This window comes from Cricetulus griseus, chromosome 4, assembly GCF_003668045.3.
Source record: "Cricetulus griseus strain 17A/GY chromosome 4, alternate assembly CriGri-PICRH-1.0, whole genome shotgun sequence".
Classification (NCBI taxonomy): Eukaryota; Metazoa; Chordata; class Mammalia; order Rodentia; family Cricetidae; genus Cricetulus; species Cricetulus griseus.
In genome coordinates, this window is record NC_048597.1 from 55698216 (window position 1) to 55719122 (window position 20907).

At 45.5% G+C, this 20907-nt stretch overlaps 1 protein-coding gene across 2 annotated transcripts in view; it reads right to left on the reverse strand.

Moving 5' to 3' along the window:
- The window catches only part of Itgb5 (integrin subunit beta 5), a 121460-nt gene that overhangs the window by 53506 nt on the left and 47047 nt on the right, over positions 1-20907 (reverse strand). For both annotated transcript variants that reach the window (XM_027412795.2, XM_027412794.2), the window contains exon 5: positions 12846-13014. In XM_027412795.2, the coding sequence (XP_027268596.1) occupies positions 12846-13014 (169 nt within the window). The remainder of the gene's footprint in view (positions 1-12845; positions 13015-20907) is intronic.

Consider the following 20907-nt stretch of genomic DNA (forward strand, 5'->3'; position numbering starts at 1 on the left):
GATCAAACTCAGGTTGTCAGCCTTGGTGGTAAGCCTCTTTGCTGGATGAGCTATCTCACCAGCACCATATTATCTTGGATTCGATGATGGTTTCTTGAGTATATGTGCATATCATTTTATTTTTTCAAACAAAGCCAGGCATATGTGTAATCCTAGCACTCAGGAGGCTGAGGCAGGAGGATTCCAAGTTTGAAGCCAGTCTGGGGTACATGTATGAGACTGCTTCAAAACCAAAGCAAAAAGAAAATAAAAAGTGCGCCAGACTACACACTTTCAATGTATGGTTTGTGTATGTTAACTACACTTCAATATAGCTAAAGATCATATAATACAAAATATAAAATAGAGTATCTTTAAAGACGTATATTTCTAAAGAACCCTGTTTTGCTCAGAGTGCCGTTTAAATAAATCGCATTCCGAAGGCATGCCAATGGCCGGGAGTGAACTAGGAATGTCACACATCAACACTTCCTTGGCGGCGCGACGGCATGCTTCAAGTTAGGTGGTGATAGATCTGGGTCCAGCCCCACGTCTGCTTCATCTGACCTGTGTGACCTTGAGCAAGGTGCTTAATTCTTGACAGCACTGGCTTGCTCATCTATAAGGGAGAGATAATTACTACTGATAAAACACAGCTGTTGAAAGTAGCAGAAAATGACACACGGGGTAACCAGGCGTGGACCTGCAATGTGGTAAATAGGCAGTAATTGGTACTCGCTGCCAGCCACCACTATTTCCATGGAGCCAAAAACTCCCACCTAGTCCTCTAACTCAGAAGTTCATGTCCTCCTCAAGAGCTGAGCACTGCCCGTGATGTTTATCTCCTTTCTGCTTATTTACATTTCCTAATTTTTATGTTGAATTTTTTTTTTTTAATTAAAAAGATTTTCTAAAGAGTCTACCTTTTAGCTGGATGTTTCTCTATGTCTGAGCAAAATCAGTATGTAAACAAAACTGATGTCATTAAACAGACCAAGGTCAGCCCTCGGATGAAAATGTCAAGGGTGGGCGGAGCGGAAGCACTCTGGACTCCACAAGAAACCTGGCACCTGGCCAGGACTGCGGTTCACTTGGCTTCTCTCTCTGCTGGTTAGATCTGTATCTAATTCACTGCCAGCCCTCTTTCAGCTTTCAACCTCTCAGTCCACATTCAGTTTTAGGTGACCGTGCTCCTTTTGTCACTGAGAGACCAGCAACAGCCCCCCCATTCACCTGTCCCTACAGAGTGCTGCAGCCCCAGAAGCATGGTGTTCAGTCAGTACCCTCTTCTCTGTCCTAAACCTCAAGATTCCTGCCCTCTGCGCTGATCTCACTGTCCCCAAGGAAGGCGGGCTCCTCCCTCCTTGAGAAAACACAGCCCCGCAAATCCCACCCTCTCTGGAAAATGTCCCATCATCAGTCTCTCTCTGGTTCCTTCCCACGTGCTTAAAAATATACTCCTAGTCCAGTGATCATAACCCTTCTGTGACCCTGCCTCTCCACTGGACTCTGGTACCTCTTCTCCCTCAAATATTGCCTCTGCTTCCTCACTCAGTTCCCCATAATCTGACTTCTCTTAGCCGACCATAAAAAGGAGAAGCAGAGATTGAGAAAATAAACAAAAGCTGGATACTCCCCAGGGCCCAGACAGACTCCCTAGCTTATTCATCTCCAACATCTGCCCCCAGAGAGCCTGAGGCCACGGAGAAAAGACTGGGAGCAGGGGGCTTGGTTTCTGTAGTTTGAGGACTCAGGTCTCTAGCCTGTGGGGCAGTCTGGTTTCTTATGGACAGAAGGAGTCACTCAGTGGCTACAATGTCTGACAAAGGAAAGCGGTCCCCCAGAAAATAGTTTCCATCCTCCTGTTCTGGGATCTCCTGAGCCTGAGGACCCCCCACCCCCCAACAGTAAAGTGGCTGCATGGGCAACGGAGGAGGCACAGAGAGATTTGCTAGACACCAGTTTAAAGTAAACTGTGCTTAGCAAATGAAATTAGTACGTGTGGGAGAGGTCATGGTCTTGGTGGCAAGCTCAGAAACCGCGCTGATGAGAACTGTAGGAGACAGGCTCAAGTCAGCTACTGCAAGTCAAATACCAGGGAGTGACTGGGTAGAAAAGTCACTTGTTGGTTAGGGATGTTGCTCGGTAACAGAGAACCAGCCTAGCACACATGAGGCCCTGGGTTCAATCCAAAGTACTGAAAAGGGGTGGGGAGAAAGGAAGGAGGGGAGGGAAAAGAATGAAGAAGAGGGAGGGAAAGTGGTGGGGGGAAAGTTTCTTTTTTTGTGTGGGGGAGATTCAAGACAGGGTCTCACTATGTAGCTCTGGCTGCCACTCACTCTGTAGACCAGGCTGGCCTGTAACTCACAGAGATCAGCCTGCATCTGCCTCCCCGAGTGCTGGGATTAAGGGTGTGCACCACTACAATTGAGAAAAACTGTTTCTATGGGCTAGGGAAACCGTTCAGTGGTACAGCGCATGCCTAATAGGCAGGCCCCAGGCCCTGGGTTCAATTCAATTCCAAGTACAAAAAAAAAAAAAAAAATAGCAGTTAAGCCAGCACATGCCCAAGGCTCCGCAGACCCATTTTGTAATAAGTTATTTACATATAGGGCCCACACAGAGTATGGCAAGTCAGAGGGTCACACTCAAGCATGTGTATTTACTGAAATACATAAAGAACCCCAGTGAGTCTCAGCCAGCCTCTCTCTGGTGCAGGAGTCTTTTCTCTGGCATCTGCCAATGGGCCCAGAGCCCACACCCACTCACTGCCTCATCAGGCAGCTGCTCTGGCACTGAGCAGCAATCCTTGTTAGAAATTCTTCGCTAGCAGGAACCCTGGGACTCCAAACTTTCCCCGTGGCTACTCATACATCCTCTGCAGCTAGAAGGGCCCGTCCCCTCCTCTATGATAGGTGAAGTCAGTTAACACACTCATCACAATATCACTCCCCTCAGAGAACTCTGCATGACCACCACCATCTCTGCTCTCTCACTATTTTTCAAAAGAGTTTTTATTTTACAAGTATGAGTACCTGCCTGAAGATATGCAAGGGTACCTCATGCATGCAGGTGCCTGCAGAGGTCAGAAGGGGGAGTCAAATCCCCTGGGACTAGGGTTAGAGACAGTTGTGAGCCAGGAGCTGAACCTGGGGCCTCTCCAAGGGCAAAAGCTTTTAACCCCTGAGCCATCTCTGTAGCCCCTCTATACATTTAAAACATAATTTCCAGGATAGACCCAGTCTAGTGGACATGTTATATGTTAGAGGAAAGTAAGGCTGGGACAGAGGCCTGAGACCTCTGATTGGGCCCTGAGTACATGGCCTATGTCAGATGCATCTTCCAATGGGCTCACAGTAAGCCCAAGGCACTCCAGATCCATTCTGTAATGCTCATTTACATATGGGGACCACATAGAGCATGGCAAGTCAGAGAGGCATACCCAAGGATGTCCTGTGGAGAATTTGGAGAAGGGCTGTCTCAGGAAACAGGAGGAGGTACCTGCCTCCATGGTGGTAGCTCACTGCCCTGGCTCACTTGTGCAGAGACAACACAACACTCTCTGTGGAAAGCTGCTCAGATGTGGTCCTAGAATAGAGAGGCTCATCAGCTTCAGGGAAGACAGAATTTACCCAGCTATCTGATCTCAAGATCATTCCTCCAACCATGCAGAGGTCCTTAAGCCAGAAGTCAATACTGCCCCATAGTCCTAGCTGTCACTGAAGAATCATTCCACTCCCATGCTTCCCCTCTGATAAAAAAGATCCATTCTGCAAATGGCAGTGCATGACCATGGCCACTCTATGAGAGCCTAGGAGCAGAATTGGTGGGTCTGAGGCACCTTTGAAACTGGGGCAAATAAGGCAGAACTCAAAGCTCCCCCGTTTTACAGACAGGGAAGCTTGCTGACCTCCCAGTGGAAATCCCAAGCACTGTCAATCACGGTCAGCTGCGCCTGATATAAATGGAAAGTCATAGCTCCACAGAGAAGCAGCTGTACAGCCATCTTAGTTGCCCCACAGGGTTGTGGGTAACGGAGACGGTGCCTAAGGCCAGGACTGTGCTCTCTTTGGAAGCTCACCTCTCCCTCTTCTCTGCTCCTGTGTGATTTCAAAGATAGCATAGGCTCTAATGTCAAGGTTAAGCATGTAATGCATGCACACAGATCCATACGCCAGCTCTGGCTCTGACATTTCTACCTATGGCAATTTGGAAACCTTACTCAACTTTACTATACTTGCCACAGTAGGAGACAGTACAACCACTTCCAAAGGAAAGAGTGAAACAGACCTGTGGAGCTCAGTGCACAGCCTGGGGGAAGTAAAAGGAGCGAGCCGGCTTTGGGGGAAAAAGGCTGTCATTCACCATTGGGTCCTAAGAGGCCAGTTTGCCCAGCTGCACATTGGCTCTTGTTCTCTCATTGTCTTCCAAGTAGGGTTAAGTTCACAAAGGCAGATCTGTGGCCACCTCAACCTTGAGCCCTTCACAGTACCTCATGTGCACACAGTAAGTACTCAACAAACCTTCAGATTATCAACAAAACACTCTATTTTAACCGTTCCAGAAGGGGCTGAGAGGAATGGGAACAGGTGCTGGGGTGGGGGGAGAAAGGGGGTGGCGATGGCCTGTTTGGCCAGTGACAGATTCCACAGCAGAACCAAGCTTGAGGACCAAAAAGTCTTAATTCTAACATGGCCCACAGGGGAAATCAATTTTTCATTGTGGGGTTGGCTTCCCGAATGACCAACCACACTGACATTTAGGTCTGTTTCCGTCACTTTGTAACAATAAACATGTTCTCCTTAAGAGTTTGTTTTTCCTGCTTCTAACCATGCTTTGAGATGAGATGAAATATGCTTGGGGAAAAAAATGTGCTCTGTGGTTACATTTAATGAGGCTACAGTGTAGAATATCTTTCCTTGGGGAAAGGAGCGCCTGTGACTCAGGTCCTAAACATCCACCTCAAGTCCAAGCCCCAAAGAGCACAGCAGGGTATCTCTGGTGCAGGCTTGGGAGCAGGGTCCAAGATGGACTGAAGGCACTGTAGAATGTATAGTGTTGAGCCACAGATATTTTCCATTTGGGGGATTAAGGATATAGCTCAGTGCAGCACCCTTGCCTGAGCAATCGAGACCCTTGATTTGATTTCTAGCACTACAGAAAGTAAATGAATAGATAAAGCATTTGTGTTTATAAGAAAGATACCAATAGGCAAATATCGGTGATAAATACACTTCATCTTAGCCAAAAGGCTGAGAAGCAATATCGGTGATAAATAAATAGCAATAATTTCATATGGGTCAGTGGAATGTTTATAAACAGGATGTTTAATTTACCCTCAATTAGATCCCCCAACTCAAATAAAGTAGTAGCTGGGCATTGTTGCTGGAGTTTTCTTGTCCCACCACACTTCTCAGCCCCAAATAAGCACACAGATGATATACTAAAAAACTGTTGGCCAGTGGCTAGGGCTTCTTATTGTCTAGCTCTCTCTTAATTATTAACCCATAACTACTAATCTATGTATTTCTACATGACCTTATCTTACCAGAGAATGCCTGGCACATTCTGTCTTCCCAGTCTCTACATGGTGTCTTTCTGTGGTCTCTCCCTGCCTACCTTTCCCAGAATTCTCCTCATCTCCTAGTCCTACCTATCTTCCTGTCTCTATTGGCCAAACAGTGTTTGATTCATCAACCAACAAGAGAAACATATATACAGAAGGACATCCCCACCAGGTCATGATGGTACATGCCTATAATGCCAGCACTTGGGAACAGGACAGGTAGATCTCTGTGAGTTAAGAGTCTACAGAGTGAGTTCTAGGCCAACTAGGGAAACCTGTCTTAAAAAAACACAAAACCATGAAAATAGGGGCCTTCTCTCAGTTTCTTTAGTGTTGCCAATACACAGAACTAGCAGTCCCACATCACAGTGCGGGTATATCACACTACGGATGCCCTGGAGGAGCAGAGCATGGTGGGAAGGTGGACGAGCGAGGAGCAGGAGGACCTGGCTATTTCTGGGTTTCCTTCAGAAGCATCTATGAGCACAAAGCATTGCTTCTTTGCCAAATGTGTAACAAAGACCTAGCCTGTGCCAGGCAGTGCAAGAAGATAATGGCCAAAAAACCCAAAAAGATAATAAACAGAAGTGGGAGACCCTGACCTTGTGAGGGTGATCGATCAGCGAGTATTCCCGGATGAAGAAACAATTAAGCTGGTGTTGACAACACAAGCAAACCAGGTTGGACATGTAAAGAAAGGGAAAGCAGTTCAAAGGGCTGGGAGATCACCCAGTGCTAGAAAGCACCTGCTAGCATGTTGCAGGTCCAAGGTTCAGCCCCCAGTCTTACAGTTCTGAACCACCCCCAACACAGACAGACCGACCGACCGACAGACAGACAGACAGACAGACAGACAGAGATGCAAACACACAATGCACACTTTGATGATTAAGAAAAGTAGGCTCAGGGAGGGATGGTATTAGAGCATGGGACTCTGGGGTTGGGGAAACTGCCCTGCACAATACTGTAACAGGAAGAAGGCAGTTACTCATTTGTTAACAATCTATAGAATGCATAACAAAAGCCAAGACTGAACCCGAGTGCAAAATGCACTGTGGACGTGATGTGTCAACAACGGCTCACGGGCCAGAAAAACACACCATATTGGTGTGGGACATGAAGACGCAGGAGGCTGGAGGCGTGGTGGAAACAGCTTGATGCAATGAATTCTATTAAGAAGAAAATGAAGGAAAGCTAGGAGTGCCGGGGGGGGGGAGTTGGACAGGGGGAGTGAAGCAAAGGGAATAGCATGTGTGTGAGCCCAGCTGTAGTCAGCTTAAGTGACTCCAGGCTGCTGTGATTGGAATGCAGAGGCCATTAGGGAGGCTGAGGAAACTGACACACTGGCCATTATAGAAGTAAAGTCTCAGGCACCCTTGGAGCTGCCTGGACATTCCCCTAGCTGCCTGTCCCTGCCATGGTCAGGAGGGGGCCTGCCAGCATGTGAAAATGCCTTCTATGACAGGGAAGGGAGGCAGACACGCAGCTGGTTTATACTAGAGTAATGCAGCTGGTTTATACAGAGGGTGATGCAGCTGGTTTATACTAGAGGGTAATGCAACTGGTTTATACTAGAGGGTAATGCAGCTGGTTTATACTAGAGTAATGCAGCTGGTTTATACAGAGGGTAATGCAGCTGGTTTATACTAGAGGGTAATGCAGCTGGTTTATACAGAGGGTAATGCAGCTGGTTTATACAGAGGGTAATGCAGCTGGTTTATACTAGAGGGTAATGCAGCTGGTTTATACAGAGGGTAATGCAACTGGTTTATACAGAGGGTAATGCAACTGGTTTATACAGAGGGTAATGCAGCTAGTTTATACAGAGGGTAATGCAGCTGATTTATACAGAGGGTAATGCAGCTGATTTATACTAGAGGGTAATGCAGCTGATTTATACTAGAGGGTAATGCAGCTGGTTTATACAGAGGGTAGTGCAGCTGGTTTATACAGAGGGTAATGCAGCTGGTATATACAGAGGGTAATGCAGCTGGTTTATACAGAGGGTAATGCAACTGGTTTATATTAGAGGGTAATGGAGATCAGCTCTTGCCAGTGCTGTTGGAAAGACTGAGTTATTCCCCACCTCCCCCCCCCCCCCCTTGTGAGAATACCCAGCTGTCAGCAGGGCAGCGTAACCTCCAACACGGAAAACCATGGGTCACAGAGTTTGAAATGTCACCAAACTAGTGGAGTGATGTGAAAGCTTGTTATTAAACCACAGTCAAGGGCTAGGGAGGTGGTTCAAACTACAAAAACACACTAGCTGCATGGGCATGGCAACCCGATTTGATCCAGAACCTATGTAAAAAGCCTGATGTGGTGGTGCACATCTGTAATTCCAGTACCCCTATGGCAAGTTGGGAGGTAGAAACAGCAGTCACCCTTTGGCTTCTTCCGACATGCCTAATTTCTTGTAGGCCTTAGACTTGTGTCATGTTTCTAAACCTTGTTTTGAAAGCATGCTGGCCAGTTAGCCTGGAACCTGCAGCATAGAAACAGAGAAAGACCTTGACTCCATACTGTGAAAAAGAAATCCTCTGGCCTCCAAATGTGTGCTAAACACACACACACACACACACACACACACACACACACACACACACAGAGAGAGAGAGAGAGAGAGAGAGAGAGAGAGAGAGAGAGAGAGAGAGAGAGAGAGAGAGCGCCAATACTTTTAATAGTTTCCTAAAGATACTGCTGCAAAGGAAAAGCAAACAGGTTCTGGAAGCCACAGCCCTGAGGCCATGTTCACCACCCCACCCACCCCTCATCTCATCCTCCCAAGGCTGGGGATGCTTCCTGTTTGGGAAAGTAAGAAAGCAAACATAACTCTAGTCTGAATCACACATCATACATCAGTCAGCACAATTTTAGAATAAGGAATAAGCAACTTAAAGTCAACTTCTAGACAGTGCTGAGGGAAACAGTAAAACTGATAAAGGGAGAAACCATAATTTGGACCCAGAAAAGGTATAGACAAATTCACAGGGTTACAAGGTATTAAAGGCAATGGCATGCTCCAATCCTAACCCAGCTGTGAATACTACATTGGCAAGAGATGCTGAATGAGAGAGTCATCACTTAGCTCTAACTGCCATGAACTGCCTCAGCAATCAAGCAGCTTGGGGAAAGCTACCACTAGTAAAAGCAGGGCCCTTGTCCTGAGTAGAATCCTAAAGAGAAGCAGGTATTCCTTTATCTTCTACAAAGAACATCTATTCAAGAAAGACACATGATGCTTTAGAGGTTGACTTGTTTTGTTTTGTTTGTTTTTCAAGATAGGGTTTCTCTGAGTAGCCCTGGCTGTCCTAGAACTTGCTCTGTAAACCAGGCTGGCCTTGAACTCACAGAGATCCTCCTGCCTCTGCCTCCTGGAGTGCTGGGATTAAAAGCCTGCACCACCACCGCCCAGCTGAGTTAGACTTTAAACATAGCCATAGTTGATAATGAATAGTCCAACCCAGGGAAACCAGAGCAAGGAGAACCCATGATGGGGTGAGTCAGGCCTGTTGATCATCACCGACAGCAAAGGTCACCAGAAGCAGAGGTGCGCATGTGCACAGTGCAGGCAACTCTGGACCTTATGAGGAGCTGGCCAAGTGCACAGGACTCCTTTCTTCCTTTGTTACACTCAGTTGGCAGAACTAAGTAGAAGAGCCTCTAATCTGGGCAAACAGGAGCAGGTTCAGTGAACAAAGAATGCTTAGGTGTTATAAATGGTGTTTGAGTGATACCTCAAATAATAGGGGGAGAGTCTCTGTAAGATAGGCCATGAGTGCTGATGACTAAAAGTAAACAATGGACACGGGGTTTAATTTCTTATTCTCTCCACTATTATGTTTGAAAAGCTTCAAAGTAAAAAACTAGCATATATTCATAGTAGAAATTTAGATAACTACAAAATTTTAAAAACCACCAAGAAAAATAAAAACATACAATTCTTTTTTTTTTTTTTTTTTTTTTTTTGGTTTTTCGAGACAGGGCTTCCCTGTGGCTTTGGAGGCTGTCCTGCCACTAGCTCTTGTAGACCAGGCTGGTCTCGAACTCACAGAGATCTGCCTGCCTCTGCTTCCCTAGTGCTGGGATTAAAGGCATGCGCCACCAACGCCCGGCAAAAACATACAATTCTATAACCTAAAAATACTGCTATCACTTTGGTCTAGTTCCAACATTTGTTTCCTTTCCCATGTCTGTGCACATGTACACAGATACCACAACATGTGTGTGGAGGTCAGAGGGCAACTTGAGGGAGCTGGTTCTCTCATTCCATCATGCAGGTTCCTGGGACTGAACTCAGGCTTAGCAGCAGGTATCTATCCATTGGGCAATATCACCAGTCCATTTTTCTATTATTTACCAAATAGGATTATTTTAGCCATACTGGTTTTTAGTCTCCCTTCATTAGTCCACTCTTAATTTCTCTTGGGCATTGTTCAAGTTGTTAGAGTTTCATTTTGTTTGGTTGTTTTTAAGAAAGAATCTCTTTATGTAGTACTGGCTGGTCTGGAGCTTAATTTGTAGACTGGGCTGGCCTTGTACTCACAGACATCTGCCAGCCTCTGCCTCCCAAGCACTGGGATTATAGGTGTGCACAACCCTGCCTGACCCTCAAATTGCTAAAGATTTTTAATGGTATGATTCTGTTGCCTAGTCATTCACCAAAAACTAGCCTATGACCTATTCCTAACACTTTTGCTACAATAAGAAAGTCTGTAATAGCCGGCCAGTGGAGACATGTGCCTTTAATCCCAGCACTAGGCTGGTAGAGGCAGGTAGATCTCTGTGAGTTCGAGGCCAGCCTGGTCTACAGAGGACAGGCTCCAAAGCTATACAGAGAAACCCTGTCTAGAAAAAAGCCCAAAATAATAACAAAATAAATGTCAGTAATAAACCAGAAAAAATGGCATTTATTATAAATTAGGTAATTTCAAATGAGAAAGAAATGTCCTAATGCATGTCTAAATGTAACTCCATAGCACAGAAGTGGGGAAAAGGTAAAGAGAAACCGGTGGCTTTGCAGATGGCATAATCCTAAACAATTATTAACTTGCCCTGTGCAAGACCATGATGAAACTACAGGAGGGCTAAGGCTGACTCAACTCATACAGTGCCTCTCAATCAATTGACAGGTTCAAGCAATGAGTTCGGGAAATCTGCTAGAAGCCTCTGAAATGCTGGACTTCACAGGGTGGACTATTCCATCCTGGGATGGCGCAGGAGGATGAAGCAGGCACAAGGGTGGACTCTGGTTTCTCTCTGGACCAGATACCAACAGCCCCAGCACTTGCTGTGTTCTTCATCTAGCAGACCTACTAATGCCAGGCGGGGCCTGTAGCTGAGTTTTTCTCCCACCCAGACAACTTTTAATGATGACTTCCTCCAAAAGGAAATCCACTGAATTCTCTGGGTAAGGAGGTGAAAGCAACCTTACATGTTTTCCTGCACTATCTGTCCTCTGACAAAATGTTGAATTTGGCTGAATGTGAAGACAATGCCTCTCTGATCAATATCTGAAAACAAGTTTAAAAAAAGAGAGAGAGAAAACAATCCATAAACTATTTCATGACACATGGAAGATTCAGAGATGAGCACATCATAGCTGTGTTCCATCTGGCCTTCAGACTGGAAAAAAAAAAAAAAAAAAACCCCACCAGGGACCTCTGACTTAGACCATGTGCTACTGGCCAGCAGCCACCCGATGGTATGGAAAGCCATTGTGACCTTCCACTCTGAAGGAGCCCCCAGGCCTTTTCAAAGGCACAGCCTAAGAAACCAGGAAGGAGAGACCTGCTGTTTTCTGTGTCTTTTCCTTCCCCTTAGACATCTCTGTTTGGGGGTCCTTGTTTCAGAAATGACAACAGTGACTTTCTTCTTATCCATGTCAAAGGGAGATTAGAGAGGAAAGTGAGTAGAGGACAAACCCAGCAACACACACTCAGAAACCCAAGAGTGCGGGTCACCGAGGACGCAAACAGCAGCCACTGTGTGTGGCCTCGAAGCTAGGCTTTAACCTCTACCCCTGACCTCCTAAATGTTGAAGAGCTCCTACCACTCTACCACTGATGAACTCCCATAGATTTTCAAAGACCAAGAGGCTGGAGAGATGGCTCAGTCTTTAGAGCACTTTGCTCTTCCAGAGGACCCAGGTTCGATTCTCAGCCACTCACACGGAGGCTTACAACTGTCTATAACTCCAGTTCTGAAGACTCTTGAGGCCCTCTTCTTCCCACCTCCATGGACACTGAGCATTTATATATACACGCAGGCAAGAAACTCATGCACATAACACTTTTAAAAAATAAGTAAATTGGGGGCTGGAGAGATGGCACTGGCTGTTCTTCCAGAGGACCTGGGTTCAATTTCTAGCACCCACATGGCAGCTCACAACTGTCTTATAGCTCCAAGATCTGACACCTTCACAAAGACATACACACAGGCAAAACACCAATGCACATAAAATAAAGATAATTTCAAAAAATGATTTTTAAATAAAAAAATAAGTAAATCTTTTAAAAGAAGAATGCATTGCCAATGTGGACAATCTGCTGATCTTTACTGAAACTGCTAAGCTTCTGAACACACACCAGAACTGCACACATGCTTCAGTAATGAGCTGCAGATAATTAATCTTCTCTTGTTGCTATTAGGCTCTTTGACAGTAGAAAATCACTTTAACACTAAGTTGTTATCAATCTTCCACTTATATATTTCTCCAAGTTGGGAATCTCTCAAAGTCAAAGTTCATTTCTGACTGGTCTATGCCCTCCCTCTGGATACACATATCACAGAGAAACGAGGAACACAAAAACACAGACATGCAACTGAAGACTTTGAGTGATTCTGTTTTTTAGCTTGATTCCCCAGTAAGGTAATCTTTCAGGTTAAAAAAAAAAAAAAAGCTGGGTGTTGGTGGCACACGCCTTTAATCCCAGCACTCGGAAGGCAGAGGCCAGCAGATCTCTGTGAGTTCGAGACCAGCCTGGTCTACAAGAGACAGTTCCAGGACAGCCTCCAAAGCCACAGAGAAACCCTGTCTCGAAAAACCAAAAAGAAAAAAAAAAAAAAAAAAAAAAAAAAAGAAGCCAATGCATAAACACAGAACAGCTGTCGTTTGGCAAAGACACTATCCCATTGCACAGAGCCACACCCCGCCACAGAGATCAGACAAGCTCAATTCATCCCGAGTCCAACGAACTTGATTGCTAGAGATTTCTCCAAGGTGATGCAAGACTGGAAGGGAGCCACATGTGTGGGTGGCTCAAAACCTGACCCATGGAGGCTGAAACCAGAAAGTTACCTTGCAAACAGCTGCCTGGAGGACAGCATCAAAGCCCCCTTCAGGGGCATCACGGTTACGGGACACCCTCTGCTTCCTTACTTCCTCGTTGAAACTGTCGACTCTGTCCGTGAGAGGCAGCAGATGGCGGAACCCGAAGGAAGGGACACAGTTTGGGAATAACTTGTAACTAGAGAAAGAAAAGAGAAGAGTCACTTTTTCCTTATCGTCTCTGAATCTTTCTTTTTTTGCAGGGAGGGGGAGTTTCGAGGCAGGGTTTCTCTGTGGCTTTGGAGGCTGTCCTGGAACTAGCTCTTGTAGACCAGGCTGGTCTCAAACTCACAAAGATCAACCTTCCTCTGCCTCCGGAGTGCTGAGATTAAAGGAGTGCACTACCACAGCCCGGCGTCTTTTTAATTTTTAATTACATTTCATTATTTTAGTGTGCGTGCATGTGTACACACGCACTTGCAAGTCAGAGAACAACTTGCAGAGATCTGTTCTCTCCTTCGATCATGTGGGTCCTGGGGATCAAACTCAGGTCATCAGGCTTAGTGGCAGTCACCTCTGCCCACTGAACCACCTCTCTAGCCTCATCTCTAAATGCCAATCAAGTATTCTGGCCTTCACTGCATACCTTGAAAAATGTCAATCAACATTTACCCAGCACCTATCACCTACTCTGGGATAAGCATAATGGAGAGAACAAAAGATAAATAACAGCTAGCCCTTGATGCGGGCACAAAGGCAGACCACGGAAATGTGCTCAAGGTGGGGGTCACAGTAGACTCTGTGGCTGGGGGATGACTTGACAAGGGCCTTGGAAGAAGACTGGGATCAGTGGCAAACCAAGGTGGACAAAGGCGAGTGAGAACAACATAAGCAGGGCTATTTGGGGAACTAGTTTTCTTACATGTGCTGCTGCCGTGAGACAGGGGACTCACTGGTGACCACCACATGTGTTGGCACAAGAAGAGACATGGAATGGATTCATTCATAACACTGCAATGATAAAGTAACCACTCGCTAGAGAAATCTAACTTTCTTCAAATGGGAAACTGTAACTGAGAACTTGGAACGACAGACATGCATGTCAAAGTATTTATTGCCAGGTTAATTTCAGGGGAAAGCGTAAGTGGTCCCATTCCTAGAGGAAAGTAGTTCCCAATGACAGCATCAAGCCTGGGCAATGAAACAGGAAGAGAGAGGCCTTGAATGGGTTCTTGGGATAAAGGAGAGGGCAGAGTGTGGCAGCCACAGAAAAGAGCACTTGCTGAGCCGTGTGGAGAAAGGAGACAGAGGAAGGCCAGTGTGCTGGACGCAGAGTAAAAGGGGCTGACTAAGAGTACGTGGGGGGCAGTCTGGCCCAGACCTGCAGGATCTGTGGCCCTGTAAAGAAAGTCTCTCTTTAGAAAAACAAGAGGCTTGGGAGAAAGGCTTCAGAATCCCATTCAAGATGTGCCTGGGAAGGGAAATAGGCTTAGCAACTGCTAGGGGTTCCAACATCTCTGCTGCCAAGACCAGCCTCGCCAGGACAGGTCTAGGCAGGCTCCTCTCCTCTGCAGAGAGGCAAGCTTTGGCTGTCTAGGAGGCGGTCCTACCACAATGCCACACAGACCTCACAAGCTGCTGGGGACAGATCATACCCCTGCCCCCCTCCCCCCACACACACTCCCAATCCACCAGACAGTTTGTTCTCCCCAGCCAGACTTTCCCCTGCCTTCTTTGAGTCTTCACAAACACCTTATGCTTAGACTGGGTGGCTATTTTTAAATCCACACCTCAGGCCACCCTGAGATTTTGTGTAACCTCCTCAACATAAAACAAGTGTGGGGATCTGAAGAGATGGCTCAGTGGTTAAGAGCACTGGCTGTTCTTCCAAAGGACCCAGGTTCAATTCCCAGCACACACATGGCAGCTCACAACTGTCTGTGACTTCCAAGATCTGACACTTTCATTGCACATAAAATAAATTTAAAAAAAAAAAAAAAGGTGGACATTACGTTCCCATTGGAAGAGGGAGCTGAGACCCCCACCCACACCTATTTGACAGACAGACAAGCCCAGAGGGGAGGGAATCACCCACAACTGCATTTCATTCTTCTCCAAGCTCCTAGTCCCTTCTGTTGTTCACTGACACCATTTAGAACCTTGGGTGTGTGTTTGTTGTTGGAGGAGACACTGAATAACTGCTGTGAAAGGAGAAACCAGGAGAGCTGTGAGAAGCACTCACAGTGATGGCACCTCAGTGTTTACACCTTCCTCTGCTGTTGCTGCAGAGAAATGAAGACTGTCTGCTGGAGAGAAGCCTGAATGAACTATGGGCAATGTGTTAGCCCAGTCAGGGACACCACTGACTGAACAGCTTTGCCAAACAGTCACTGGGAAAGTCTCTACAGTCACTGAAACAGCATGCCACCTGGGACCAGACTTCTGGCTTAGTCCTTGGAGTTGCTCCAGAGTGGCCTAGAGAACTGTGATTGAGAGTCAATACGCAGGAGGTTAACCCCCCCATACATTGTGTCTATACTATAGAATCCCAGTGGAGGGACACTTATGAAGAGCTACCGAGCTTAAGATTATTAACCAGGAAGATGAAAAATAAATAAATATAGAGCTGGGGGAGAATGTGTGTTATGTATGTGCATGTACATGTATTCGTGTATGCGTGTACCCACACATTCATGTAAAAAGGAAATCCAGAGCCCGGCAGTGGTGCACACCTTTAGTTTCAGCACTCGGGAGGCAGAAGCAGGAGGATCTATAAGTTCACAGACAGTCTGATCTACAGAGTGAGTTCCAGGAAAGCCAGGACTGTTACACAGAGAAACCCTGTCTTGAAAAACCAGTGAATCGGGCTGGGCAGTGGTGGTGCACGCCTTTAATCCCAGCACTCAGGAGGCAGAGACAGGCAAATCTCTGTGAATTAGAGGCCAAGCCTGATCTACACAGCAAGTACCAGGACAGGCTCCAAAGCTACACACAGAAACCCTGTCTCGAAAAAACAAACAAACAAAACCAAAAAAAAAACCAGTGAATTCAGTTTGAAGACATTAGATCTAGGCAAATTCTAAAAATGACGTAATATTCAAGACAAGATTGTAGACCAAGTTAATATGGAAGGCACTTCTCTTATTGTGAATGCAGAGAACTTCTTGACAAAATATAATTTAAAAAATGTACTAGACAGCCGTGATTGAAGGCTACAAGAGAAAAGGAAATGGTTCATAAATGAGATGAAGAGAAGGAGTGGGACCCAAGGGTTCTCTTAAGGGGTGGAAAGAAGCCTAGGTTTGTAGCTGGTCCTAGGAGGAGCCCAATGGAGTCTGGAGCTGCCTAGTTCTCACTCAACAAGGGCTCTACATAAAGCTAGATGCTACTAAGAGCTGCAGTACTGGACCAGTCATGTAGTCTCCAACCATCGGCCTAGAGAGATGGTTCAGTGGTTAGGAACACATACTGCTCTTGTAGAGGACCTGAATTCACCTGTAACTCCAGCTCTAAGAGATCCAACACCTCTGGACTCCATAGGCACTACACTCACACGTACAAACCGCCCCCAACACACAACATAATTAAAAATTATTTTTTAAAAAGAGAGAGAGAACGAATCTCACATAAAAAATGGCTTTAGGGCTAAAGACAAGCTCAATGACTAAGAGAGCTTGCTGCTTTTCCAGAGGATTCAAGTTCGATTCCCAGCACCCACACCAGGCAGCTCAGGATTGCCTGTTACTTCAGCTCCAGGGGATCCAATACCCTCTTCTGGCCTTCCTGGGCACCAGCACACACACGTACACATAAATAAAAAACATACAAACACATGTAGTGATGTAATATTATGAAAATATCTCTTACATTCTAAGAGACTGGAACTCTCGCTGGAACTCACCACCCAGTTAATAATACACCTTGAAGTCACTTAAGACCTAAAACTGCTATCCTCTGTGCTCAGCCTGTTTGTTTAACCTGCCTTGAAGAGAACAATGTAACACCCAATCTTGGAATACCGGTGTTAATCAACTTTTACAAACTAAGCCAACACACAGCTGTGATCTCAAGTTATGTCCTCTTCTGTGCTCCTGACCCAGAGTAGTGACAGTGTAACATTTGTCGAAAAGAACAAAAATAGAGGTTGAAAGCAATCTTCTGAAAGAATGTCCACCATAAGTGCTGAACATCACATTTGCATAAGACTTGACAAACGATGATGTTTGTAATAACACTGTTTGTTATCTCAGTTGGCTGGATCAGTGACTTAGCCTCTTGCAAAATTCTAATTTTCTGTGAAGTATCTCTTCCTCTCTGGGCTCGGGCTTAGGTTCTGGAGACATGCCTAAACAAACCAAGAGGGCCATTGATGGGAACATTTGGGACATGCAACGGTATCTCCCTCAAGAAAATGGTAAAGAAAATTGAAATCAGCCAGCATGCCAAGTATCCTGCTCCTTCTGTGGCAAGACCAAGATGAAGACATGAGTCGTTGGCATCTGGCACTGTGGTTCCGCCATGAAAACAGTGGCTGCTGGGGCCTGAACCTACAACATTACTGCTGTTCTCACAGTGAAATCTGCCATCAGAGAACTGAAGGGACTAAAAGACCAGCGGAAGAGCTACATTTGAGACTGGCCTAGCCCGAAATAAACGGGCTAATTTACATAAAAAAAAACTCGTTCCTTCCCCATAGGCTACTTTCTGTGCTGTTCAATAAATATAATGCAGAGCTCTCTGTTAGGGACAGACACAGACACAGGGACAGATTCACAAGAAAGCCTTCGGGCAGGCGTCAATTCAGACTCATATGTCGGACAGACAGAGGACACATGATACAGAAAGCATGAAATAGAGAATTCAAATCTGGCTTGCTCTTGGTTAAATGACACCAATAAGTTTATCTCAACTCATTATTGGCGACTCAGAGTTTATTAATGAGTTCAAACCAACTACATACACATGTATGCATACATACACATAAATAAAAAATATGTGTATGTATATATGCCCTGTACAAGCAGGTGCTGTGGGAGTAGAAAAAGGCATCAGATTCCCTGAAGCTAGAATTACAGCAGTTGTGAACTGACCAATGTGGGTGCTGGGAACCAGGTCCTTTTAAAAAAAAAAGTCATTTTAGGCCCTGGTAATGAGAATTCCCAGCTCTTATGGTAAAGAAGCTCCCAACTTCTGGGTGGTAGTAGTCAGTATTTAATGCCAGCACTTGGGAGGCTGAGGCAGGTGGGTCTCTGTGAGATCCAGGACAGCCTGGGCTACATAGTAAGACATTGTCTCAAAAAACCAAAAGAGAAAGAAAGAAACCCCCAGCTGAGAAATTAACAGGAAAACCAGCCCCACTGTCAACACAGAAGGTCCCAGTGGAAAACAGACTCTGATGAAGATGAGCTAATGAAAACATTTCACACCATGTGAGAGGCTAGCAGCCCCAAGGAATGTCAGCAAACCTCACACTCAGGAACAGAATGCTCTGAAATTCCCTAAGACAGGACTTTTGAAACAGTTAAAAATGCGGAAGGAATGGCAGCCAAATGCCAGACAGGAAACTACCAGAAAATTAAAAACAGCAAAAACTAAAAGTCTCAAAGTATCTAAAACACAAGGGTCTGAGAAAAGGAGCAAGTAAAAATTATAGTAAGAGCCAGGCAGTGGTGGTGCTCACCTTTAATCCCAGCACTGGGAAGACAGAAGCAGGGGTCATCTCTGAGTTCAAGGTACCCTGGTCTGCATAGTGAGTTCTAAGACAGCCAGAGCTACACAGAGAAACCCTGTCTCAAAAAACATAGATGATGGATGGATGGATGGGTGGATGGATGGATGGAAGGATGGTAGATAAAAAAAATAGACAGAAAAAACACAGTCATGGAGGTCAAAAGTATTTTGGTATACAGATCAAACTGAAGAACAAAACTGTAACCTGGAAGGATTTTCTATTACTCAGCTGTGGGGAGGGAGTTATAGGAGGAAAAATAAGAAACATGACATTTAGACTGAGAAGCTCCAAGTAACACCTACTGGTGGATGAACACGGAGGCAGGAGAGAGGAAATCATCACAGGGATACTGTTAGAATCTTCCAGACACAGATGACACAGCCCCGTAAGCTCTGAACAATGTAAACAATGTAAAACAGTAACCCAGTCAAGACACACAGGAGAGCATGTGACAGAGCAGGATTAGGTAAACAGCACGTCACCTCAGACACAAAGATGCTAGAAGGCAGTGGAATGACACCTTCAAGGTGACAAAGGAACATCATGGCTTCCAGGGAAAACACACTCTAAGGGTGGTAGAAACATCAGTAGTGGTGGAGATGCTCTTTTATGCATCCATGTTTTTACATGAATGTATCTCAATGCCAGCTCAATTAAAGGAAAAAAAAGTTCCTCAACCGGACACCGAAAATGGGATGTCAGTGAGTATCGGGTGGTGTTCCTGTGACTCAGGACAGTTAGTAAACTCGTCTTTAGGCTGATGCTTATATTGCTTCTTTCTCCCCATGGCAAGCCTGGCACTTCTTCAGATTTACTGTTTCTGGTGCATTCTATACCGAGTGGAGAAAACCTAGAAATTATGGTTATTTGTGGCTAATTGGTTTTTAGATGTCAGTAACTAACTCACAGGGCCTTAAAAACAGAAAAGCAAACAACACACACATTGTCCCAGACCTGATGTGAGACAGCTAGATTACAGGACCAGCGTGCCCTCTCAAGTTGCAAAGGACTCTCCATGGAGACTGGGGACCCCAGGGTGGGAAGCTCAGCCTGCTCCCTAGAGCCACAGTGTCTTTCCTGGTACTTCCTGGCTTACAAAAGAGAGATTTACATGACTTAGATTTGAGGGTTCCTGCCTAACATGCTTTCTTCAGTGATTTCCTGTTTTAGGAACAGCTTTTCAGAGTGCTGTCAAGAACTGCACTGTCTACCACTGTGTCTGCCTGGAGGGCTTCGAGTAGGAACTCTGAATAGCTATGTGCAGTAGCCTTGACTATTAGGATGCTAAGCACCCAAACTGGTCCTTGATACTCTGCCAGATCCCAGTCCAGCATCTCTGTGGGTGCAGACACACCCTGTCTGAGAGTCAGAGCCCAATCAGGGCAGGGACACAAAGGACAGGATGGAATCATTGTACCAATAGATCCCAAAAAATATTTTGATTCAGATGCTGTTGCTCCCAGGAAGTAGCAAAACTCCAACAATGTGGCCTGGGGACAGCTGACAGAGGGGCCTTAGAGACCAGATTATAACCTAGTTTATGGCCACCAGTGAGTGGTCCTGAAGAAGCTATACCCAGAAAATGATGCCTAGCATCTCTTTATGCTTAAGGAGCTTTGAATACATCTATATTTAAAACTTTATCTTACTGGGGTTTTCTTTTCTTTCTCTCTCTCTCTCTCTCTCTTTTTTTTTTTTTTTTGTTTGTTTTTTCAAGACATGGTTTCTCCTCTGAGTAGCCCTGGCTGTCCTACAACTAGCACCGTAGACCAGGCTGGCCTTGAACTTGGAGATCTGCTGGAATTAAAGGTGTACATCACCACCACCTGACTGACTTTACTGTTTTTCAGTCTTTGTGTTGCTGCTTACTCCTGGTTACACAGCTAACCTGGTATCTGGCCTCCTATTTCAGAATATGGGACAGTCCCATTTAAGGTTACAGAACCTCTGAACTGTAAGCCACCCAATTAAATGTTTTCCTTATAAGAGTTGCTGTGGCCAGGCGGTGGTGGCGCACGCCTTTCATCCCAGCACTCAGGAGGCAGAGGCAGGCGGATCTCTGTGAGTTCGAGGCCAGCCTGGTCTACAAGAGCTAGTTCCAGGACAGCCTCCAAAGCCACAGAGAAACCCTGTCTGGCAAAACCTAAAATAAATAAATAAATAAATAAATAAATAAATAAATAAGTTTAGTCAATGTGGTGCACACTTTTTTTTTTGTTTTTTGTTTTTTGTTTTTTGTTTTTGTTTTTTTTTTTCCAGACAGGGTTTCTCTGTAGCTTTGGAGGCTGTCCTGGCACTCACTCTTGTAGACCAGGCTGGCCTCAAACTCACAGAGATCCCCCTGCCTCTGCCTCCCGAGTG